This window comes from Rhagoletis pomonella, unplaced genomic scaffold (assembly GCF_013731165.1).
Source record: "Rhagoletis pomonella isolate Grant_MI unplaced genomic scaffold, Rhpom_1.0 Rhpom_scaffold_00008, whole genome shotgun sequence".
Classification (NCBI taxonomy): domain Eukaryota; kingdom Metazoa; phylum Arthropoda; class Insecta; order Diptera; family Tephritidae; genus Rhagoletis; species Rhagoletis pomonella.
The window spans coordinates 24218085-24238624 of NW_023458562.1; the positions used below are offsets into that span (position 1 = coordinate 24218085).

The following is a 20540-nucleotide window of genomic DNA, read 5'->3' on the forward strand; positions in this document are numbered from 1 at the left end:
GCCACGCACACACTTTTTTCTAAAAAAAATAAAGCCAAGGCAATTTCAAATAAACACATCAAATATCAACACACTAACCTACACACTAAATTTCGAAAATTTAAATTTAGAAAGCAACGAAAAATTTATTGAGTAAAAAGCAAAGAAAAGATAATAAAAACGCAAACATAATTTAATGCTGCTTTGGTTTTTTTGTTTTCCTTCGCGCAAAATACAAACTTTGCAGCAACTACATACAATCAAAACATTGGCCCGAAGACCTTTCGCCATGTGCGTGCGTACCTTATCTATCTTCGTGTACTACTTTTTTTGCGAACAACAAATAATTGGCACAAAATCGTGTGTGCCCTAGTTTATTCGCGATGCGCCCACATACATATATATGTGTTTACGCACTTTCCAACAAACATTTATATCCAAATACGCACAGACTATTTGCTGGCGGTGTCAAAATTAATCCAAGCGAATGCCGACGAATATATGCATACATACATAGAAAATAGAACGCCTGTGTTGTGGGTATGCATGGAATTGTAGTCGGCGGTTTTCAGAATTTGTTGTGACGTTTTCATTAAAGAGTTTTTTGCGTAAGCAGAAGTGAATATGAATGAGTGTTTAACCATGGACAACAAATGAGTGAAAAAAACTAGGGCTAAACATTCGGTTAAGTGGTATTAGTGAGTGACAAGTACAAAAGAAAGTCAAACAAAAGTGAAGTGGGTTACTTAAGAAAGGCTAAAAACAAATAGCTGAGGGGAATAGAGAAAAAAATGGAAATCGAACAAAAGGAGAGGGGGATGCCGTTAGCCAATAGCTGTGGAAGTTATTTTTTTTTCGTTAAAGCAAATTGCCTGAAAAGTCACCGCAAAAGCAACGTTTGTGCTCGTGGCTTAAGCTAATACACCTATTCAACCGGTAAATGTTTATTCATATTTAATTATTTAAGTACTATTTGTAGCAATAGTTTGTCTGTGAAATTTTCGCATTCTTTTTTTCAGCATTCTCTCATGGAGAATACAATAGATCGCGCGAGCGGATTAAGGAATTTACGCGCAAACTATTATCTTCTGGCTTTTTTATTTGACAAAACGCTATTTAGGTCATGGTCCTCATTACCGTTGTCTACATATACAGTGCCAATTACGGTGAGATAAAGGAAAAGAATGAATTTTGTCACACTGTCGAATATAAAAACGCTCAATAAAAAGCGCAAATCTTAAGGCGGTGAGCCTGTAAGTAGCTTTAATAGAATTCTGAATTTAATATTATGTACTGTAATTTTTTTCAGATTAGCACAGAGAGTTAGTATATTCGTGCCACAGATAATTTTAAGGAAATAGAAGAAATAAAAAGAAAAATACCCCTTTTTTGATTTGAACAATTAAAGAACCTAAACTCAACTAGGTTTTTAGTCCCACAGTGCTTAATTGGAACCTCAAATAAGTAAGTAGTAGTACATATGTATGTATCTATGTATAGTATATATTTCAGGTTCTTCGTGCAAACACACACGTCTGGGATAAGAAAACGAAACAGCATCTTTAAAGTCTGAGATGAAAACTGCAAAATGTGTCGGAGATCTTAATTTTTGCATACATACATAAGTGCGTACATACAAAGTAAAGGCTACAAAGATAACACATAACATTTCGCAACTCTTTAGAAAGCTGATAAGAAACCAAATAATGAAAGAAACTGACAAAATATTAACAGGTAAGCGACAGAATACAATACGTACATACATTTACACATCGTTTTGTTCACAGGCTGACATTGTAAATCGCGGATTCGTCCACGAAATCAAAGGCGACCAAGAGAAATTGCAAATAAAAAACTGCAGACAAAAGTCCAAAACCCCAAGCTAGCGCCTAATTGAAAATACACATACATAGGTACTTACTCGAAATCCCAGAATCGACATAAAGGCTTGTAAAAGTATGCCACCAGGCCCAGAAATAACTCGAAAAAAACGAGAAAATAAAATAAAGAAACTGAACAGCAAGATTTTGGGTCACGTGCTACAAACAGCGACTCGGATTTCGAACAGAAAACCCCGCGGAAAAGAGATCTGAAAGAAGCTGGACACTCACCTGCGGCATACAGGCGAACATACATATATTTGTATGCATGTAACACGATCGACAGAACTGTCTGACATGAAGATTTGAGATCCTACTACATTTGTATACGCAAGTATGTCTTACCATGGGCCGAAAGAGTAAGAGCAGAAATACAATAAGTAACATTTGTGTAGCACCCGCGGTGGAGTTGTAAATAAACAATCGAGATGAACGAGCGTACAGCGATCGCTGAAACATTTATGACGTGAAAACGTTTGTGATGTAGGGAGCGAATGCTTTTGAAATCACTGTTTGTCCAATGTTTACGCATTTTTATTACTTTGTTTTGTTTCGGTTGGAAACAAGAACTGATCGTAAATAACAAGTGAACGAGTTGAAATGAAATGCGTACCGTACGTCGATGGTAGCGAAAATTCGGCGGTGAAATAAGAATTAAACAGCAGTAACTTGTAGTGTGTGGTAAGAAGTAGGCGGCTGGACTTAAAAGTTTCAAGATATGTACCAGCAAATTTAAAGCAGCTTAATTTTAAGCCTTAGCCAGAAATGGAGATCAACGTGTCGCTGACCCAGTTTCAGCTTATATACAATGTCGATAGCGAAAATCATTTTAATGAAGGCGATACCCTGAAAAGCACGAACTGTAGATATGTATGTAACAGTAAAAGTTGCCTTATCTTATTTTTTAATGCAGGCCAGTCAAGGCGTTCAGCTTACCCATTTCGCTTGCGGAAATATAGTCATCAGTAAAACATTTTGGAAACATACCTAAAATGAGAGAAATAAAGAGAAAAAATTAGTACATAAAGATTTTGGAAGTAGGTACTAAAGTTTTGTAAGTAATATTGCTAAAGCTAATATTCTTAGCGTTTAAAATTAAATATAATCGGGTGGTCCAAAAATGAAGCTTCTCAAAGTGTTCCATGTAATTTATACGAGAAAAACATTTTTCATGGAAATAATATGTGAATTTTTGAAAATCAATCATTTCCAATTGGAGAACCCTGTGTTGAGCGACCTACATTATTTTCTTTTTTTTTTTTAAATAAAAAACAGGGATGACAGCATTAAAAATTTTTACCACCCTTATGTCGATTTACGGCAAAAACTAATTAATAAACCTTTTTCCGATAGTTGTTTATAAAAGTATGGTTCATACTACAACAAAAAACATAAAATATATTAGTAATTTTAAAAAAATTATTTGTATGGAAAAAATGGGAAACACCAGCAAACAAAAAATTTCAAAAATCAATCCGATTTTTTAGCAATTTCAAACTTGTTTACACTAAACTTTAAAGGACTACAAAACTGCGTACTGTGAAGAAATTTCTAGCGAATCTGATAAAAAATGTAATAAATTTGCATGAGAACTTATTCGATTTTCCTGAATTTCCCACAAAGTGTTGAAATTATACTTTATGTTTTTTGTTGTAGTGTGAAAAATATGTTTATACAAAATTAGCGGGAAATTAAAATTGTTGCATATTTTATGAAAAATTTTCTATGCCAATACTTTGCTCTGAGTGTGTATCCTACGCACAAAAACGCCTCTGTAGGGCCTAATTGCTGCGAATTATTCGCTCTATTATGATGAAAAATGCGGTGTACCCATTTTAATGTATAATATATATGTAACTGACATGCCCATTACGCCCAGCTGTCATGAAGCTGTCACTCAACAAAACAGGCACACATTCCTCTCGTGGAAATTACTAAATTTTTGCATGAAAAGCTAAAAATTTACATACAAGTAACATGAAAAGTGGTGATTTTCTAGAGTGGAAAATAAAGAAAATAAAAATTCAAACGAGCTTGCAATGATGAGGAATGTTTCAAAAATATACCAACAAGCGAATAAAACTAAAGAAAAATTATACGCGCGTTTGCATGAGCAAATAGCAAGTTGGAAAAAAGTGAAAACACTTTCTGCCAGCGCAGAAATGTAAATTATTTCATTTCTTCCTATGCATACATACATTCTTATTTTAAAATAAATATCAACATGAATGAATCGTTCACGATTATAAGAGCAGGCGCGAAGCAGAACGTGGGCATATTGCTGATAAGTGGCTGCAATGAATCTACCACATTATTCCACCATAGCTGCCTTGCATTTCAACACATTCTAGCAATTGCTCTCCAACAATTTGTTGCGCATTCTCGCTGATAATTCACCGCCGCTGCCATCTCTACACCTCAGTCCTGCAATTGTCGTGCGAGCAGCTGCTGTACTAAATATATAAAATGGATGCCGGCACAACTCGGTGGAATGGCTACGCAAATTGCCGATTATGATAATATCATCACATGTATGATGCATGTATGTACGCCTGTAATGATTTTTAATTGCACTAATTGCATAGTGCCACAGAAAATTTCTATAAAACTGCACAAGGCTGCATACATATGTATGTATGTACATACTATATGAGAGAGAGCAAAAAAAATTAGCTTCAGCTGCCTGTGATCAAATTTTCAAAGTAAACAATAACGCTACGAGTTACACTATTTACAATACAGCTTAGTTCATTACCCCACCTGAAAGTAGCGTAGCCTTTACCTAATTGCATTTGCACAAAAGTTGGAAAAAAATGTGTAAGAAAAAAAAAACAAGTTTTTGTTGCGCTGAAAAATATCTCCAATGACGTCACTCAGCTAAGGTGCATGAAAACTATTTTTAGACATTTCATTTTCGCTTTTAGTTTACCATTGCATTCTGACGTTTAGCATTTTAGTACATGCAATAAGAATACCCCATAATAAACCCATAAACTAAGCTCTAGTCTGCACACATACATACATCGAAAGGGCCACTGCCAGTAAGGGCAGTAAAAACATTGCACTACCATCAAGAATTGCCTTGCACTTTGCACTTGTAATGCTTTGCAGTCGTTCGCCTCTCTACAAGAGATAAGCTGCAAGCTAGAGCGAGACAGTCGCACAGTTGCATATGTACAAGATGCATGCACAGTGCACACCTAGGTAGATGTACATACATATAAATACATACTTGCATTTGCGCTCGCTGCACATCAGTCAACTCAAGTCAAGTGCATTGCTGTTCTGCTCACGGCATATTGGTGTGGCGTTGACGTCGCTGCTTGCGTCATTGCCAACTATACTAGTATACGTACATAGACAACAGATGAGAAATCAGTTCGTCGTAAACTATTCATATATGTACCTAGTTACCGGTGTTTCGTGTGCTGGCCGATCGATCAACCGACCGACCACCCGTTCATGTGCGCTTGCCGCGAACACGTTTTTATAGGTTAATGACACAAAATGAAATTAAAATTAAATAAAAATAGAAAATGGCAAAACTACTGCAACTATGTACATACATATGTATGAATACATATTTATTATAAACGTTCGTGGTAAAGGCTAGCGACGAAGTGGGCGCCTTCAAACAAGTCATTGCAATAGTATAATGGTTGGTCAGTCGGTCGGTTGTTGTCATAATAATAAAAGTGAAAGAAAAGTACTTTTTCTAAATAGCAGAAACAAGAAAAAAAAGATGAGAAAATAGCAAAACGATGAGTAAGAGTATAAATAATTGCGAACAAAGTGACAATTGAACGTTGCAAGTAAAATATTGCGTATGTACATTAGGGTGCATCTTATCATATTTTCCAACTTTGACCCACAAAGCAAGATTCCCTCTCGATGGTTTCTTTTGGTCATAAAAATGTGCTCGGTGGAAAAACTTTTAAATTCGGATAATGGAAAGGTGTGCCTCAAGCGATGCACACTAATATGAAGTACCTACTACAAATAGGTTTGTATTTACGTTCTGTTTTGTGCAAATATACCTCTCACATTTCACCTGCTCCTTGCGGCGCAAAGCAGGATTGCATTAGCTGTCATACATAATCGCGGCTCTTTCGAGAATTTTATTATTCAAAACCTTATTATTTTTTATGGTAAGTGAAGGCATGTTAACTAAAGAGGGAACAAAACAAAAACATGCACTTCGTGGCACTTGTCATAGCCCGAAGTCAAATGTCACGCAATGGAATAAAATAGAGCAACATTCATGAGGTATGACTCAGTACTTGAAAGAATACGAACTTGATTTACTATGTACTTACATACACAATAGTTTAAGTAGTCACAAACAGCAGATAATGCGAGTAATTTTCAAATTACGTTTGCACGATTTTGAAACTCTATCGTACAAAACTAGTAAAATATAGTTAATTGAAATTATTGTCCATTGCTAGGTATGACTTTTTCTTACTCGCCGCTCGATATCTCTTGGTTTTAGTTCGTGAGGAACCCAGCTTCTCACTTTCTGGGCCAATGGATTTCCATCGCAATGAAATGTCTTTTTGAGTCACGCCTAAGATTACCGCAAAGTCTTCGTCCACAATTGCCTTCGATTCGGCGTCTAAAAACGTTGACGGCCTTCCCATACACAGTCCAAAATTAACATGGTTTATCTTCTGGACTGCGCTTGAATCAAAATCTATATTTCGGTGTTTATATACACTAAATTGAGCATAAGACCTTAAACTGAGCATTGAGAAACTCGCACGCGATGTTTTCGTTACAGGAGAATCTCGTGAGAAATCGGCCCTCGCAGGAAATTGTTTCTAGAGCCATTTTGGTAAATCGAAGGTTCAATTATTTATGCACTGTGTATCGATACAACCATTTTAACCTATTCAGAGAGTTTTTTGGATTTTCAGCCTGTACCTGAGTAAAGTTAAAGACCCAAATAGCGCTGAACACCTGAAAAACCTGGTGTTGAGTTCTACCCTCTGAATAATTTAGTACTCGGTATTTGGATATTCAAGCACCCAATGAGACCAAAAAACTGTCACTGGCATTGTCTTATAGTTACGCTATACTATATGTGCGATATCTGTGTGACAGCTGATCACAGTTAGTTTGTTTCAGTACTCCAGGAAACTAAAATTGACTATCAAGTTGCGTGCAGCCTACGTCACAGCTGGCAATTCAAATAAATTTTGTCAACGAAGACCTCAGAATTCACTTTTGTTGCGTGCAGCCTACGTCACAGCTGTCAATTCAAATAAACTTTGACAACGCAGACCTCAGAATCCACTTCTGAGGACCAAAGTTTTAAGTATACCATCGAAGTCTTGTGGTGACGTTGTAGTCTCCGACCAAACAACCGTTGGTATGGTGTACACGTTATGGCGAAACAACAAGCTGAGTTCCAGCTTTAAGATTCGGCTTTTCAAATATAATACATATATTCTAGATACTACTGTACAGGAAAGTCACTACTGCAATAATCAGACACCTAAAGGTTTTCGCATACAGACTTCTTAGAATAACTGAAACTATCTCAAATGAGGAGTTGCTCAGAAAAGCTAATATGGATCCCTTTGACATCTCGATTCGGAGACAGAAATGAAAGTGGATTGGCCAGACTTTACGCAAATGGGTCGGCAGTACTTGAAAGAAGGCCAACGAGTGGAAACCCTTAAACGGAACGTGGAAAAGAACAGTCGATCGAGAGGCGAAGCAGTTTGGTTCAAACTGGAAAGAGCTCAAAGCGATTACCAGAAACAGAACCAGAACCGCTCGTGACTAAAGGAAACGAAGTGTTTTGTAAAAGAAAAATGGTATACAATTTAAGCTTCGATGGAAGGAGAAAACTTTTGCTGAATACTTTAAAAACATATATGTAGTTAAGTGATGTAATACCCTCGAAACCATTCATATCATTTGCCATATTTCCCTCCCATTTACGCACTTACATAGTACATACTACATTTAATTGTTTTTTAATGCTCCCACAAATGATTACCTTGAGTTACACAATGCATCTCCACCTTATGACTTTAAAATCAATTTAATTGTATACACGCCATAAACCACACCGCGAATTCCATAGACTCGTACTTAAAGAAGTGTGAAAATTATATAAATATGGTAGAGCGGGTTTGTCAGCACGTGAAGATAAAAGTACAAATAGAGAGATAAAAGCAGAATTTGTAATTACTTACAGGAAACAAAATGCAATAAAATTGCTATTTAAAAGTGGAAAAATTATGTTACAAAGTATACAAAGTCTTAAAAGTATACAAAGTACGTCCAATCTACTTCAGTAGCTCTCCCACACAAATGAATGGCGCAGTATATAAATGTGTACAAGTATGCACTTTAGTTGGCATGTATTTAGCTATGTAGTATTTATAAAGCTTGGGGGTGCTTAAAGTAAATTCAAATGAAAACATGAATACGATACAGTACAGGTAAATGCACCTTCACACAAATTATTCCACTGTAAATGGTGAAAAGAACAATTGAATAGTCTAGAAGCAAGTGTACATAGCCATAAATAGTACGTAGAGACTTATGTATATTTTTATACATATGCACATAATCGCTCTATCAAAAACTTTTTATCAGCTGAATTGTTGACTAGAAAAACTTGATATCAGAAGGCAATAACATAGCACAGTAAAATTACGTAGGTATTTAAGTAGGGGGAGAGTGCAAGATAACTAAATATCGCTGGAAAAAAGTGGGACCCACTGATAAGCGACTTCTCAGAGTAGTAGGAAAAAAAGAAACAAATCATTAATGAAATTAAAGTTGTTTTAATAGAGCAAATATTCTACTCTCTTTGAGCGCTAAAATTTGTGAAAACATACGAACAAGCAAAAAAATAAATAAAGAAAAAGCGCTGAGTAGTTCTAGTAGAAAAATAATAAAAAAATGAGAGTTATACTACATACACAGACAGTGCTTAATAGGGCATTTTTGTTATGAAAAGAAATTTTGCAATTACGCTCGCGATACACAACGAAAATTTGTGCTACTGACACAATTATTTGCGTATGAAATTTGCGCTGATCGTGGCAAAAAATTTGTGTGTCCCTTCGCACTTTTTAAGTTTTCTATTTGCTCTCTCCACTTATGCATTATCGGTTTATAGGTTAAAGATACATATGCAAATACATTATAATTTGCACGTACATATATTGCGATTATTAAGTAATAAATGAGTATTGTTTGATTTAATGTTTATGTAGCAGAGCGTTTGTAAAGTGAAGTGCGCGGCTTTTTGTCAAGACGCAATGGTTGAAGACAAATATAAAAGCAACAAAAAGAAAACAATTAGAGAAATGTTTATTAAGAGCACTATGTGACATGTAAATCAAAAGATAACATATAAGTATCTACATACAAATATTTCTGCACTAAATATAGCAAATGTGCAGCTGTCAACGCTTAACAATTATTTTATGTGATTTATACCACAATTTCGCAACAAAATTTTCTTTGTGAAATTTTTTTAAAATTTAAACGATTCCAAACACCCACCCACTGCAATGTTTCTCGGACAATGAACGCATTTTATGGCCGCTTTCTTTGCAAAAATATTTCTGTAATGTCCACTTGAAAAATGTGAGTGACACGTCTTTAATATCGCACATTAATCAAAGTGGAAATGCAGTAAATTTTCAGTAATCTTTCAAAAATAAATTTGCACTGAATTGCAAAAATAAGAAACAATACAAGCAATGAAAACCAGTGTCATTAAAAACTGTCATGAAATGCCATGTTTTTTCACTGGCAGACTGGGGTCTGTGAAAGCGAATAGAGATGTGCGTGGGACTAAATACCGCCCATACCGACATTCGACTTTTGGGTCCCGAAATACGAAATTTGTACCGCGGGTTCCGATTTCTATCATTTAATAAAATTCACATGTGCTTAAAATAATTTTTAAATAATATACTAAAAAATTATTTTTCGAATACTCTTAGCTCTTCATAATGCAAAATTTGACATCTTCTGTTTATTAGATTTTAGTTTCCGTTCGTTTTTGTTCCAATAGCACATTAAAAAGTGCTAACAGGGCAATTCTAGCAAATATAGTTGAAAGTATTTTGTAGGACAATTGAAAGATTTTGTATATTATTTTTATAAATTTTCATCGGACTTTTAAAATTTTCAATTCGTTTTCACCCTCGGAAGAAAAACATCGGAAAAATCGACGGTAACTTTTAGCGACTTGAAACTTGCACTTAATCATACTAAAATTTAATGGGCTGCAAAGCAGCGTACTCAAAATTTGTTTAAAAAATTTTGTTGAAAAATTGAAAACTTAAATGCAAATTTGTTGGTATTTCTTGCATTTTCCCCCGAGTTCTGCATGAAATAAAAAAAAAGATTCCTGTGGTTTTTGCTGTCGAATGAAAAACATATATTTTTTATTAAAAAAAAATAAGAACAAGTAAGAAAGTCTAAGTTCGGGCGGAGCCGAACATTAAATACCCGGCGCAAGTATTAAATATATGTTTTCCACCTTTCCGAAAGCTACCGCTACATGATAAGCGGGTGTAAAATTTTTAAGTAAACTAGCGTCCTTAAATTTCGAAATATTGAAATTTCAAGCATTTCTGAAATTTACCGTTACATGAAAAGCCGCCGTAATTTTAGTCCGATTTCAACAATTTTCAACGATTTGCTTTTATGTGGCAAGCACAATCACCATACCGAGTTTGGTACAAATTGGTAGAACGGTTACCGAGATACATATATGTGATCATAAGTGGGCGGTGCCACGCCCATTTTCCAAAATTTTATCATAAACGTATTTCCTGGTAAAGAATCGCTGCAACCATCAATTTTGAATAAATTAGCTTTAATATTTACTGATTTATCAAGGATTTCGTATTTCTCGAAATTACCGTTATTTTCTACCATTTGGTATGCTGTACCAGGGTCAACAACTGTGCCAAGTTTGGAAGAAATTGGTGCAGCGGTTACCAAGATATATACATGTAACTATAAGTGGGCGTGGCTACGCCCATTTTCCAAATATTTTTAATATTCTTATTTTTCGTCTAAAATTTATTCTAAATGTCAATTTTGGGTGAATTATCGTCAGTAGTTACTAAACTATCGCAGTTTTCGTATTTCTGAAAATTACCATTATATGGGAGGTAGGCGTGGTTATTGTCCGATTTCGCCAATTTTCAATACCACCCGTCCTAAAGAAGTGCATGTACCAAGTTTCGTTAAGATATCTCAATTTTTACCCGAGTTATCGTGTGCACAGACGGACGGACGGACGGACAGACAGTCACCGCTTAATCGATTTCTCTTTTCATTCTGATCATTTATGTATACATTTTTCTATATCTATCTCGATTCGTTTTGCCTGTTACAACCAATTGTTATGTGAACAAAGTTATAATACCCTTGTGCACAAGTGCGCTCGGGTATAAAAATCTAGTATGCTCCAATAATTGCAACTGCCTAGTGAGCAAAGCGCTGGCGTGTCAATCGACAGATCCGAGGTTCGAATCCAGGAGGGCAGCGGAATTATTTTTCTCTTATTAATTTTTTTTTTTTTATACAAATTTTTTTTTCGTTTTTAATTTATTTCTTCTTTTATCTTTTTTTTATTTAATTCTTTAATTTTGTAATATCTTTTTTCTTACTTTTTTCTTTTCTTTATTAATTTTTTAGTTTTTACTGTTTAAAGAAGAAACTTTTTTTTTTAATACATTAAATTTTTATGCTAAAAATTTATATTATGTAAACTGAATAGTGCCACCAAGTTAAACAACTTTTTTTATTGCTGCGCTTAGGAAATTTAATACTAAGGCTAAAAACATAGTGGAGCAGCGAGCAAAGCGAAGAGCTAGCATCGAGCAAAGCTCCAATTGCAAACGTGTATATACGCTTGGCTCTGCACTATACGTTCTCCCATTGAAACATATGCGTTTGAAATCGACGCTTTGCTCGATGCTCTTTGCTCGCCGCTCCACTATGTTTTGACCGCAAACGACAAACAAAATAACGCTAAGAGCTCCCCGCTAGTGATATATCAATTATTTTTCCGAAAGACAGAAAAGAGCTTTCAAGATAGCTGCCAGAATTGACCAATGTCATACGAAAGACTTTTTATTTCGAAAGATTGTGGTTAGTTGAAAGACTGTTGCCAGAATTTTCCTGTTAAAACAGATGAATAATGAGGTTGTTCACGCTTACCTGGTTACCAGGTTATCTGGTTTTTCTGGTTAAAAATTATTATTGTGTAGTGTATTTTATTGTATTATAACCACATAAAAACATAAGCTGATAACCAGGCAAAGCTTCAATGTTTTTAAGGAAGATTTTCTGAATTTTTTGTAGTTGCGGATTTTATCGGAAATTGCGAAAAAGGTTTTCTTCCCGTTCCTCCCGTAAGTTTTTAAAGACCTTCTCGTCACCGCCTGTCCCGATTATTTTAAAATTAGTACGGTGGGTCCTGCCGGTTCCGACATCTCGCGCCCATCTCTAAAAGTAACACTGAAGAAAAGTGTGTTCTAGAAAAACTTTTTTTCAGATTTTGTGCTTTCTTTCTTTTAAATATTTCTACAGCACCTCTACATATTTTTACTTTTCTTCGTCTATCCGATTTTTTTTCTTTTTATTTCGTCTAGTTTTACCCTCATTCTTTTTAGTGTAGTAATTCACTTTCTTCTGATACAAAATCTAGCCGCGACCAGTCTTACTACATAGCACATTATAGTATTTAGTTGCTTGCAAGCTTTCCAGACGACATACAAACGCTTGAATGTGACTACAACTTCTTTCGGTTACCGAGTCAAGCCAGGTTCAAGTCCATAGCTCATCCAGTTGCTGGCAGAAAAACTAGTTTTCATCTTCATCTGTTCGAAGAAAAAACCGCACTATCGAACGTGAGCTTGTGCTTGTAGCCATACAACGGTATTTATTATTTTTCTATAACGCTGGCGTTTTCTTCACCATACAGTTCAAGTTTATTAGTACACTGGTTGTGTCTGTAGTTTATTATTGTTATTGTCGATCGTATGTCTGTGGTAAAGACGAGTAAGTAAACGGTGAAAGTCTTGAAAAATTTCTTTTCTTTTTTTGTTTGTGTTTGCGCAGCGTCACACGACACACTACACCGCTTTTGCTTCGTTTCTACCTCTATTCGCGCACGTTTCACTTTAACTTTTTCGAAGCGTATAATTCTGTGTTTACTTGCAGCAGCAATTGTTGAAGAAACGAAAAAAAGTAAAGAAAAATGAAAGCAATCAGCATGGTGAAGCTGTGCTGCGTTTTAAATTGATGCAGTTATTTATTGTATTTTTCGCCTTTGTGATTACGGTATTGTTTAATAGTCGATTTATGCATTTTCTTGAAAGGTAATACTTTAACGAAACAGCATCCTACACTTCTATAAGTAACTCGTCTTCTCGCATTTTTTTCTTTGCCGGCTGTAGGTGTGTTTTCTAGTCAAATAACAATGAAATGAAAGAAATTTTAATAAATTAACGGAAATGCCAAAAAGTCAGGTCATATTAGCTGTAGGCATTTTTTTGAAAATCAGCTGAGTGTAATTTTACTTAGGAGGAGCTACGCTAGTTAATAATACAGCTAATGAAATAACCAGTATTGCCAGGACTTTTAAAAAGCGTTTAACCAGCGTTGTAATGCGGTATCTGGGCCAGCGATTAGCGCCACCGCCAGAGAAATGTCATTTTTCTCCTTTACTGAAAGTCTGTCATCAATAAACTACTTTTTTATTTTTGTTTTGGTAAGAACTTTCCGAGTCTTTTCGTTTCTTGGAACATGGTATGCGTTATATGTACTAAGTACCTTACGTAATATCACATACTTTAAGCGATGCAACGTAAAAAATGGCAATCGTTAGTGTAGATACATAAGCAGTGATTAACATATGATAACATACCTTGTTCTCACTGTGAAAATTTTTGTATCCTGTATTTTTTGTATTTGCTATATCTTAAGTGGTCGCATCTGCAATTGCTTAGTAAAATCGGATCTGTGCCGAGCTTAATCGAGTATTTGGATGTTATTGGATGTATATGGAAAAAATGTGCGACACCTTCAACAAAAAAATTTCTTAAAAATCTATGGTAAGTCCTAGCTTCCTCATGCTTACATTTAATTATACTAAAATTGAATGTGCTAAAAACTGCATACTCAACTTTTTTCTAGAGAGCGTACATAAAAAGCGCGATATTTGAATGAAATTTTGCAGAATTTTCTTTACTTTTGCACAAAGTTTGGAACTCTGATTTTTGGGGTTTTGGTTGCAGAATTAACCATACTTTTATAAAAAATTAGCGAAAAATAAGATATTTAAAAAATAGTTGCCCATATTGTAAAAAATTCGCTGTACCTAAACTCTATTGACTTACTGTAGCAACTTACACGGCAATACTGGCTAATGGTCTGATTATGCATACTTCGCATAACTTCGCACAACTTCGCATAAACTTCAAACTGTAATTTCGTATGTACTTTGTATATATTTTGAATGTATTCCATTAACCAGAAATTAACAGAGCTTATAAAAACTTAGCAATCTGTTGAGTTTAGATTTTGCTTCACATTTACTTAAGTTACATTTCTATTGCACTGGTACAAATTATTGTGCGAAGTTGTGTGAAGTATGCATACTCAGACCATAAGATAATAAAAATTCTTCCGTAAGACATATGAAAGATGAATGGTTATTCCAGCAAAAAAGTTTTAGAAAAAGTTCTCTCATTCACCACTCGTGGTGAAAATCTATTTTGAGAGGAAGCAATTGTAAATTATTTAGATCGCGTTGCTCGCGTCGCAGTGGCCGAGTGAGCAGACGTGCCATTCGAGAGATTCGATTTCAAATCCTCGAGCAGCGAATTTTTTTTCTATTTAATATTTTTTTATTTTCAATTTAATAGATTTTTTTTTAAACTGATTTTATGCTTTTTCTATTTAAATTTATTTATTTTTTTGTTTATTGTTTTTGTTGATAAATATTTTTTTTTTTTTGAATTAGTAGTTATTATTATAACAAGAATATATGTTTAACTTCATTTAATTTTTAGGAACTTAGTTAATCTCACTTTTTTAAATACTCATTTTTTCTTCTTTAAGCTTAACTTTATTTAAATTTTTAGATTTTATTGTTTAAAAACAAAAAAAATTGTATTTAATTTAATTTTCAGAAACTTTTTTTATTCTTTTTTCAATTAAATATTTTTTTAATTTAATTTTCTTTTTATTTATATATATATTTTATTTCTCAGACGTTTTTTCATTCTCAATATCACGCTAAGGATAGTTGAGAGCCCTGCAGAAAGCTACACAATGAAAATGCAACACTTACATATATTTTTACTAGTTTTATATTTTCCGACTTTCTTACGGAGTTATGCTATGGAAAATTTTTAATTACTAAGAATTTATTCTACGTAACGTCACGCGTATTTTTGTACCAACAAGCCATGTCATTAATTATAAAACATAGCCAGTTAATTAAAGAAAAATAATAATGATTACATGACTTTGTGAATGTCATAATTGGCTGGAATTTACACAAAACTAAGAGCAGCAGAAAAAAGCAAAAATTAAAACACAAAAAACAGGTTGAATAATGACACCAACAGGTAAGTGCTTCTTTGGACTTTTTTTTATATTCCGTACTGCGACAAATCGCATGTACAATAATGACGAGCAACGGATGACAGTCAAGCAAACAAACAGTCAACTTACCAGAGTGTGAGAGACTTGTCGGCTGGCATTAACAACCAGGTAAGACTGACTAGTACTATGTAAAAGCACTGGAATATGTTAGTATGAACGGAGTAATTAATTAAAAGACAGCGTAAAAATAAATGTATACCGAAGAAAAAAGAAAAAAAAAAAGAGGCAACTACTTGAATTTTTTGTGTGGTGAAACGCCCGTTGGTTAGATTTAATGAGCGTGCGAAAAAGGGATGCAACACTGCCGATGTTCATATTTGCGCTTACTTATGTATGTACACGGTTGCATGCACTAACTGACAGTTGACAGCTGCGGAGCATCACTTTTGCCATTTATTTTCGAATTTATAATGAGATCATCACTCAATGACGTTCTGTAGTAAAGCCAAAGGGGAAAATGCTTGACTAAAGCTAACTTGCACTGAGACATGCTGTGGCTGTCAAAACCTTAACAATACCAAAAAAGACTATGAATAGAAATAACATACAATAACAACCAAACATATATCTACGAAACTGCAACAAAAATTCGATAGCAATATTTATAAAGAAAAAATATTGCGAATTCACAAATTAATGTCTGGCTAAAAAAAACATGCAGCAAAAACCAATATTTCGCACCGTCATAATTGCAAACTTTAATTTTGTTAGCATTCATCATTATTTGTAAAAAGTACTAAAAAAAACAACGTGCTTTGTGCGCATGAATCAACTAAATTACTGTCATCAATAATATGACAACTTCAAGGTGTAAGCAACCCTGCGCAATGTGCAAAAGTCTCCGCAAATAAAGCGCAAAATAGCCTTTTGTCTAGTACATTTGCATGCAAATTGTGCCAAGGTTGAGGCTTGAACAATATTTTTTTTTTTTGCAATAAACCGTTTTTATTTAATTTTTTTTTGAATTTTCTGGTTTCGCATTTTTACAACACCATTAATTTTGCTGTACAACTTTGTATGTTGTGTTGCAGCACACCCACTAAAACCGAATAGAAGACAAATTAAGAAACCATACGCGCTTTCATAGAGCGGCAACACATGTTTTTGAAAACCTCTTGTTTTTTTCTTTTGTTTTGCTTATTTATACTTCGCTTACCGTTATTCGATAGTCATCACGTTTCGGTACATGGCACTCTTGCCTTAACAATCAACTGGCAAATCCGCAAAGCAACCAAATTATCACGTTATTTTGCGTAAGAGCGCATAGAAATCACATCTGCAGCGTTGCATTTTCGTTTTGAATTATGTTATTTGGTGGGAGTGTGTGTGCGCATTGAATTTGAAAGCAAAAGTCAAAGTCACAGCGCAACAAGTCAATGTCAAACTTATAAATAAAGCAATGCGTGTGTCAACATAATTTCTATGCGCACATGCATAGATGTGTACATATGTAGATATGTATGCATGCGTAAATGTGCACTACATATTTACATTTGAATCTACAGAATTTTTTGAGTGCGTCAGGGTAGATATGCTGCTGTCGAAAAACTTGACATGAAATAGAAGAACGACGAAAACATAAAAATTTAAATGAGAAATAAAAACAGCAACTGAGTATGTTACCTATTTGAAGATATACATATGTACCTACGTTGGGAAAACACCGATTTTTTCACAAAACAGCAGCTTTAAGAATTCTTATTCAACTTCGATATAATTGAGCTGTTACAGACATTTATCAGAAAAAAAAAGTAAATATATCTATTCATCCTTTTTCCACCCAACAACCATATGAACATTAGGGCGGTCCAAATTAAGCAAAGTCGGAAATTTAATGCGCTCATTGCCGATATCCGTTTATAAAAAACGCGCCCAATATTTTCCATGCATTTTGTATGGATAAAAATAATTTTGCGTAGAAGTCGTATAAAATTCTTGAAAATCAATATTTTTCGATCGAAAAACTGTGGTTCTCTCTTCTTCGAATAACAATACCCAATTATTATTTTATTTTTTTATAAAATACTTTTTATAGGTCCCCCAAAAACCCTAATAAAGGAAATGGCGCACCCATAAAAAATTTTTAGTATGAAAATTTTTCAATTAAACAATTGGGTATTATTATTGAAAGAGTTTTGCGATCGGAAAATATTGATTCTTAAGAATTCTATAAAATTCACTTTACCCACATGAAATACATGGAAAATTTGTGCGCTTTGAGCGACCTCTAAATATACTTTGTCATTTCAAAATAAAAAAATGGAGTATCTATATTTTTTCGATACAAAACAATCCTAGGGGGTGAAACCATTAAGAGTCGGATTTTATTTCTTCTACATGCATTTTTTTTCCACCCTAATGTCATACATAGTAATTCTCAAGTCAGTACATTTAATTTCTACAATTTCCAAGTAATCAAACCATTGACCTCAATTTTGTCGCTTGATATTTCTGATGCACGTTTACTTAGTATTGCTGTTGTTTTTGATTTTTTTCTTTCCATTACTTTTTATCATTGACAACATGTCTTTTCGAGTTGTTGTCGTCGCCGCTTTTCGCTATCGTTGCTGCTTGTTTGATACCGCACGTTCAGTGGGCATACTCGCATGTCCATATGTATGTATAAATGTTCATTGGTGTCTTTGGGTGCAGTTGTAACGGAGTTACTTGAATTAATAACAGCGTTGCATTTCCATGCGGGTATTATGGAAAGTACACACGTTTCAGCCGTTTAACCAATATAGTGACATTGGACACCTGGTGCCATATATACATACGTTGTCGATGAAATAGTAGGAGTGCGATGTTTTGACCAGTTTGTTATTTTTTGTTTTTTTTTTTAATTTCATCAAAACTTAAAGTTTTAAGTTGGTAAAAAATACCGTTGATTTTTAGAATTTTTTTGGTTGAAGGTGTTTCGCATTTTTTCCATAAAAAAATATGTTAGACAATTTTTTTTTATATGGAAGACACTGCCAGCAAAAAAAAAATTAGGGTAAGTGGGATTTTTCAGCAGCTTAGAACTTCCATTTTACTGCATTCCAAAATTTTTAATTAAAGTAAAAGATGTGAGTGCAGCATACTACACTCATGTGGTTCTTGCAATCTGCTGAGATGCTTTAACTTTTTTTTAAGTGCTCGCTATAAAATTGATTGCTATTTAAACAAGTAGTATAATTGTCTTATGTACTTAAAAGAAAGATAAAGAATATGATAATATTAAGGTTGGACAACATCGCACAGTGGTCTTAGAGTGGCAGAAATTCCAAGTTTCTAAGTGTCTCGAATAGCCAACAGAGTGGTTGGGTCGACTCTTGACATCCGTATTAACGCGATCTAACTCTTTTTGCAGAGGAAAATGTCAACATTAACTAGTATTCAAAGGGCTGTTAATTCAGTGTTATATTTATCGTAAAGATCTGTTTTTGTTGGTAGCATAGTCAGTTTTAATCCGAAGTACAATAGTATAAAAGGGTTGCCCTTCAACGATATTTCATTATTTTTCCTAGTTCTTTCAGAGTTCAGAACATTTAAAGAATTTTTAACGACTTTATGAAGAGCGTAACTAACTGCTTTGCACCAACGTGCGCTGGGGAGTTGTTGTGCTTACGACGTTCATTAATCTCTGTGTAAACTGTTGAAACAAGTTCCAGCTGCTACAAACTGCTAGCCTTGTGTATATCTTTTATAGACTGGACGCTTGACATTGGCAGATCCGCATATAAATTGTGGCAAAAAGTAGTAACAGAAACCCGATTTAACAAAAATTTTGCAATGTAGTACCCTTGTCTAGGACTGCAGAAGCACAAAAAGTGGCATACATTGAGGAATTTCTTCGCCCACTACATTAAGGAGCAAGTATGTATGGTAGATGGTAACCGAGTTTAATAAAATTCGATTGTGCTTTTTTACCGGTGGGCAAGTCAGTGAGCAGTGTGACAAACTTTCAGATTTAAGTTTTTCTGATTAAAAATAAGCTTCATTAAAATCGGATAACAGTTAGCACTTCCGCCAATTTATGCGATTTTTCACGTTTCTCCATTTTACGTACTAAATTTTTACTTTTTGCCATATGTATTTTAAATATATGGCGCTCTTCCACTGTGCATCGGCTTGAAACGTACATATGTATGCACTGTTCAATCATCCAACTCGTTGGGCAAAAGTTTAGAATGGTATGCATACGTGCGCTCTGATGCGAACATATCAAGTATTAGCGTGACACTTTGTAATCGATTGTTGATTACGGTAATGAATTCATGCATGCTGTACGCACGCACAACTTTCTGCTCAACTGCATACATATGAATACGTATGTTTGTACGAGTACATGTTTATGAAGCTGTTGTCCGATTTGTAATGCATTAAGTATGCTTTTATTCTTTATGGTTAGAAAAATAAAAGTGTTCGCATTCAGCTGGGGTTAACCCAAAACCCCCTTGGACTTGACTTTTTTGCAATGAAAAAAGCGTAAGCTTAAATTTGGCATATAAATTAAGTCGATTAATTCGCATTGCTTTAGAGTGTTCGTACAAAATTATATTTGTTATTTGGGTTTTTACAATTTCGCTACAAACATTTTTTGGTATGGCTTGGCACTGCTAACTAGTTATTTAGTTAGTCAGCCAAAATACATAAAAATTGTTGGCATAAACGTAGAGACCACTGGTCTTGGATTAAAACGATAAAAGTTTCTAGAGCCAAATAACAAGTGGAAACCGGTTTTAAATTAGGAATTTTAGAAATTCTAAAGTATATTTCAAAAGGCAGATACAAATAATATACTTAGTTGAGGCTTTTAAAACGGTTCTAAAAATTCCACAAGACTTGCAATAGTAAAAATACGCTTTCAGTTACATAAAATATAGTTTCTAGTTTTCAAGAAAATTCATTCGCTACTTTTCGCTACTCTGCTTGAGGAGAAGGAAAGCAAGCAAAATATTATGTGGTGTTTATGGAGATGATGCTGTGGCCGAAAAAGTCAAGCCGACCAGAATTGATCAACAGAAAAGG

General features: G+C 34.3%; 1 protein-coding gene across 1 annotated transcript in view; it reads right to left on the reverse strand.

The window, feature by feature from the left end:
* LOC118744488 (nitric oxide synthase-interacting protein homolog) overlaps positions 1–20540 on the reverse strand; it is a 160667-nt gene that overhangs the window by 73174 nt on the left and 66953 nt on the right. The window contains exon 2 of the mRNA XM_036477530.1: positions 2796–2846. Within this exon, the coding sequence (XP_036333423.1) occupies positions 2796–2846 (51 nt within the window). The remainder of the gene's footprint in view (positions 1–2795; positions 2847–20540) is intronic.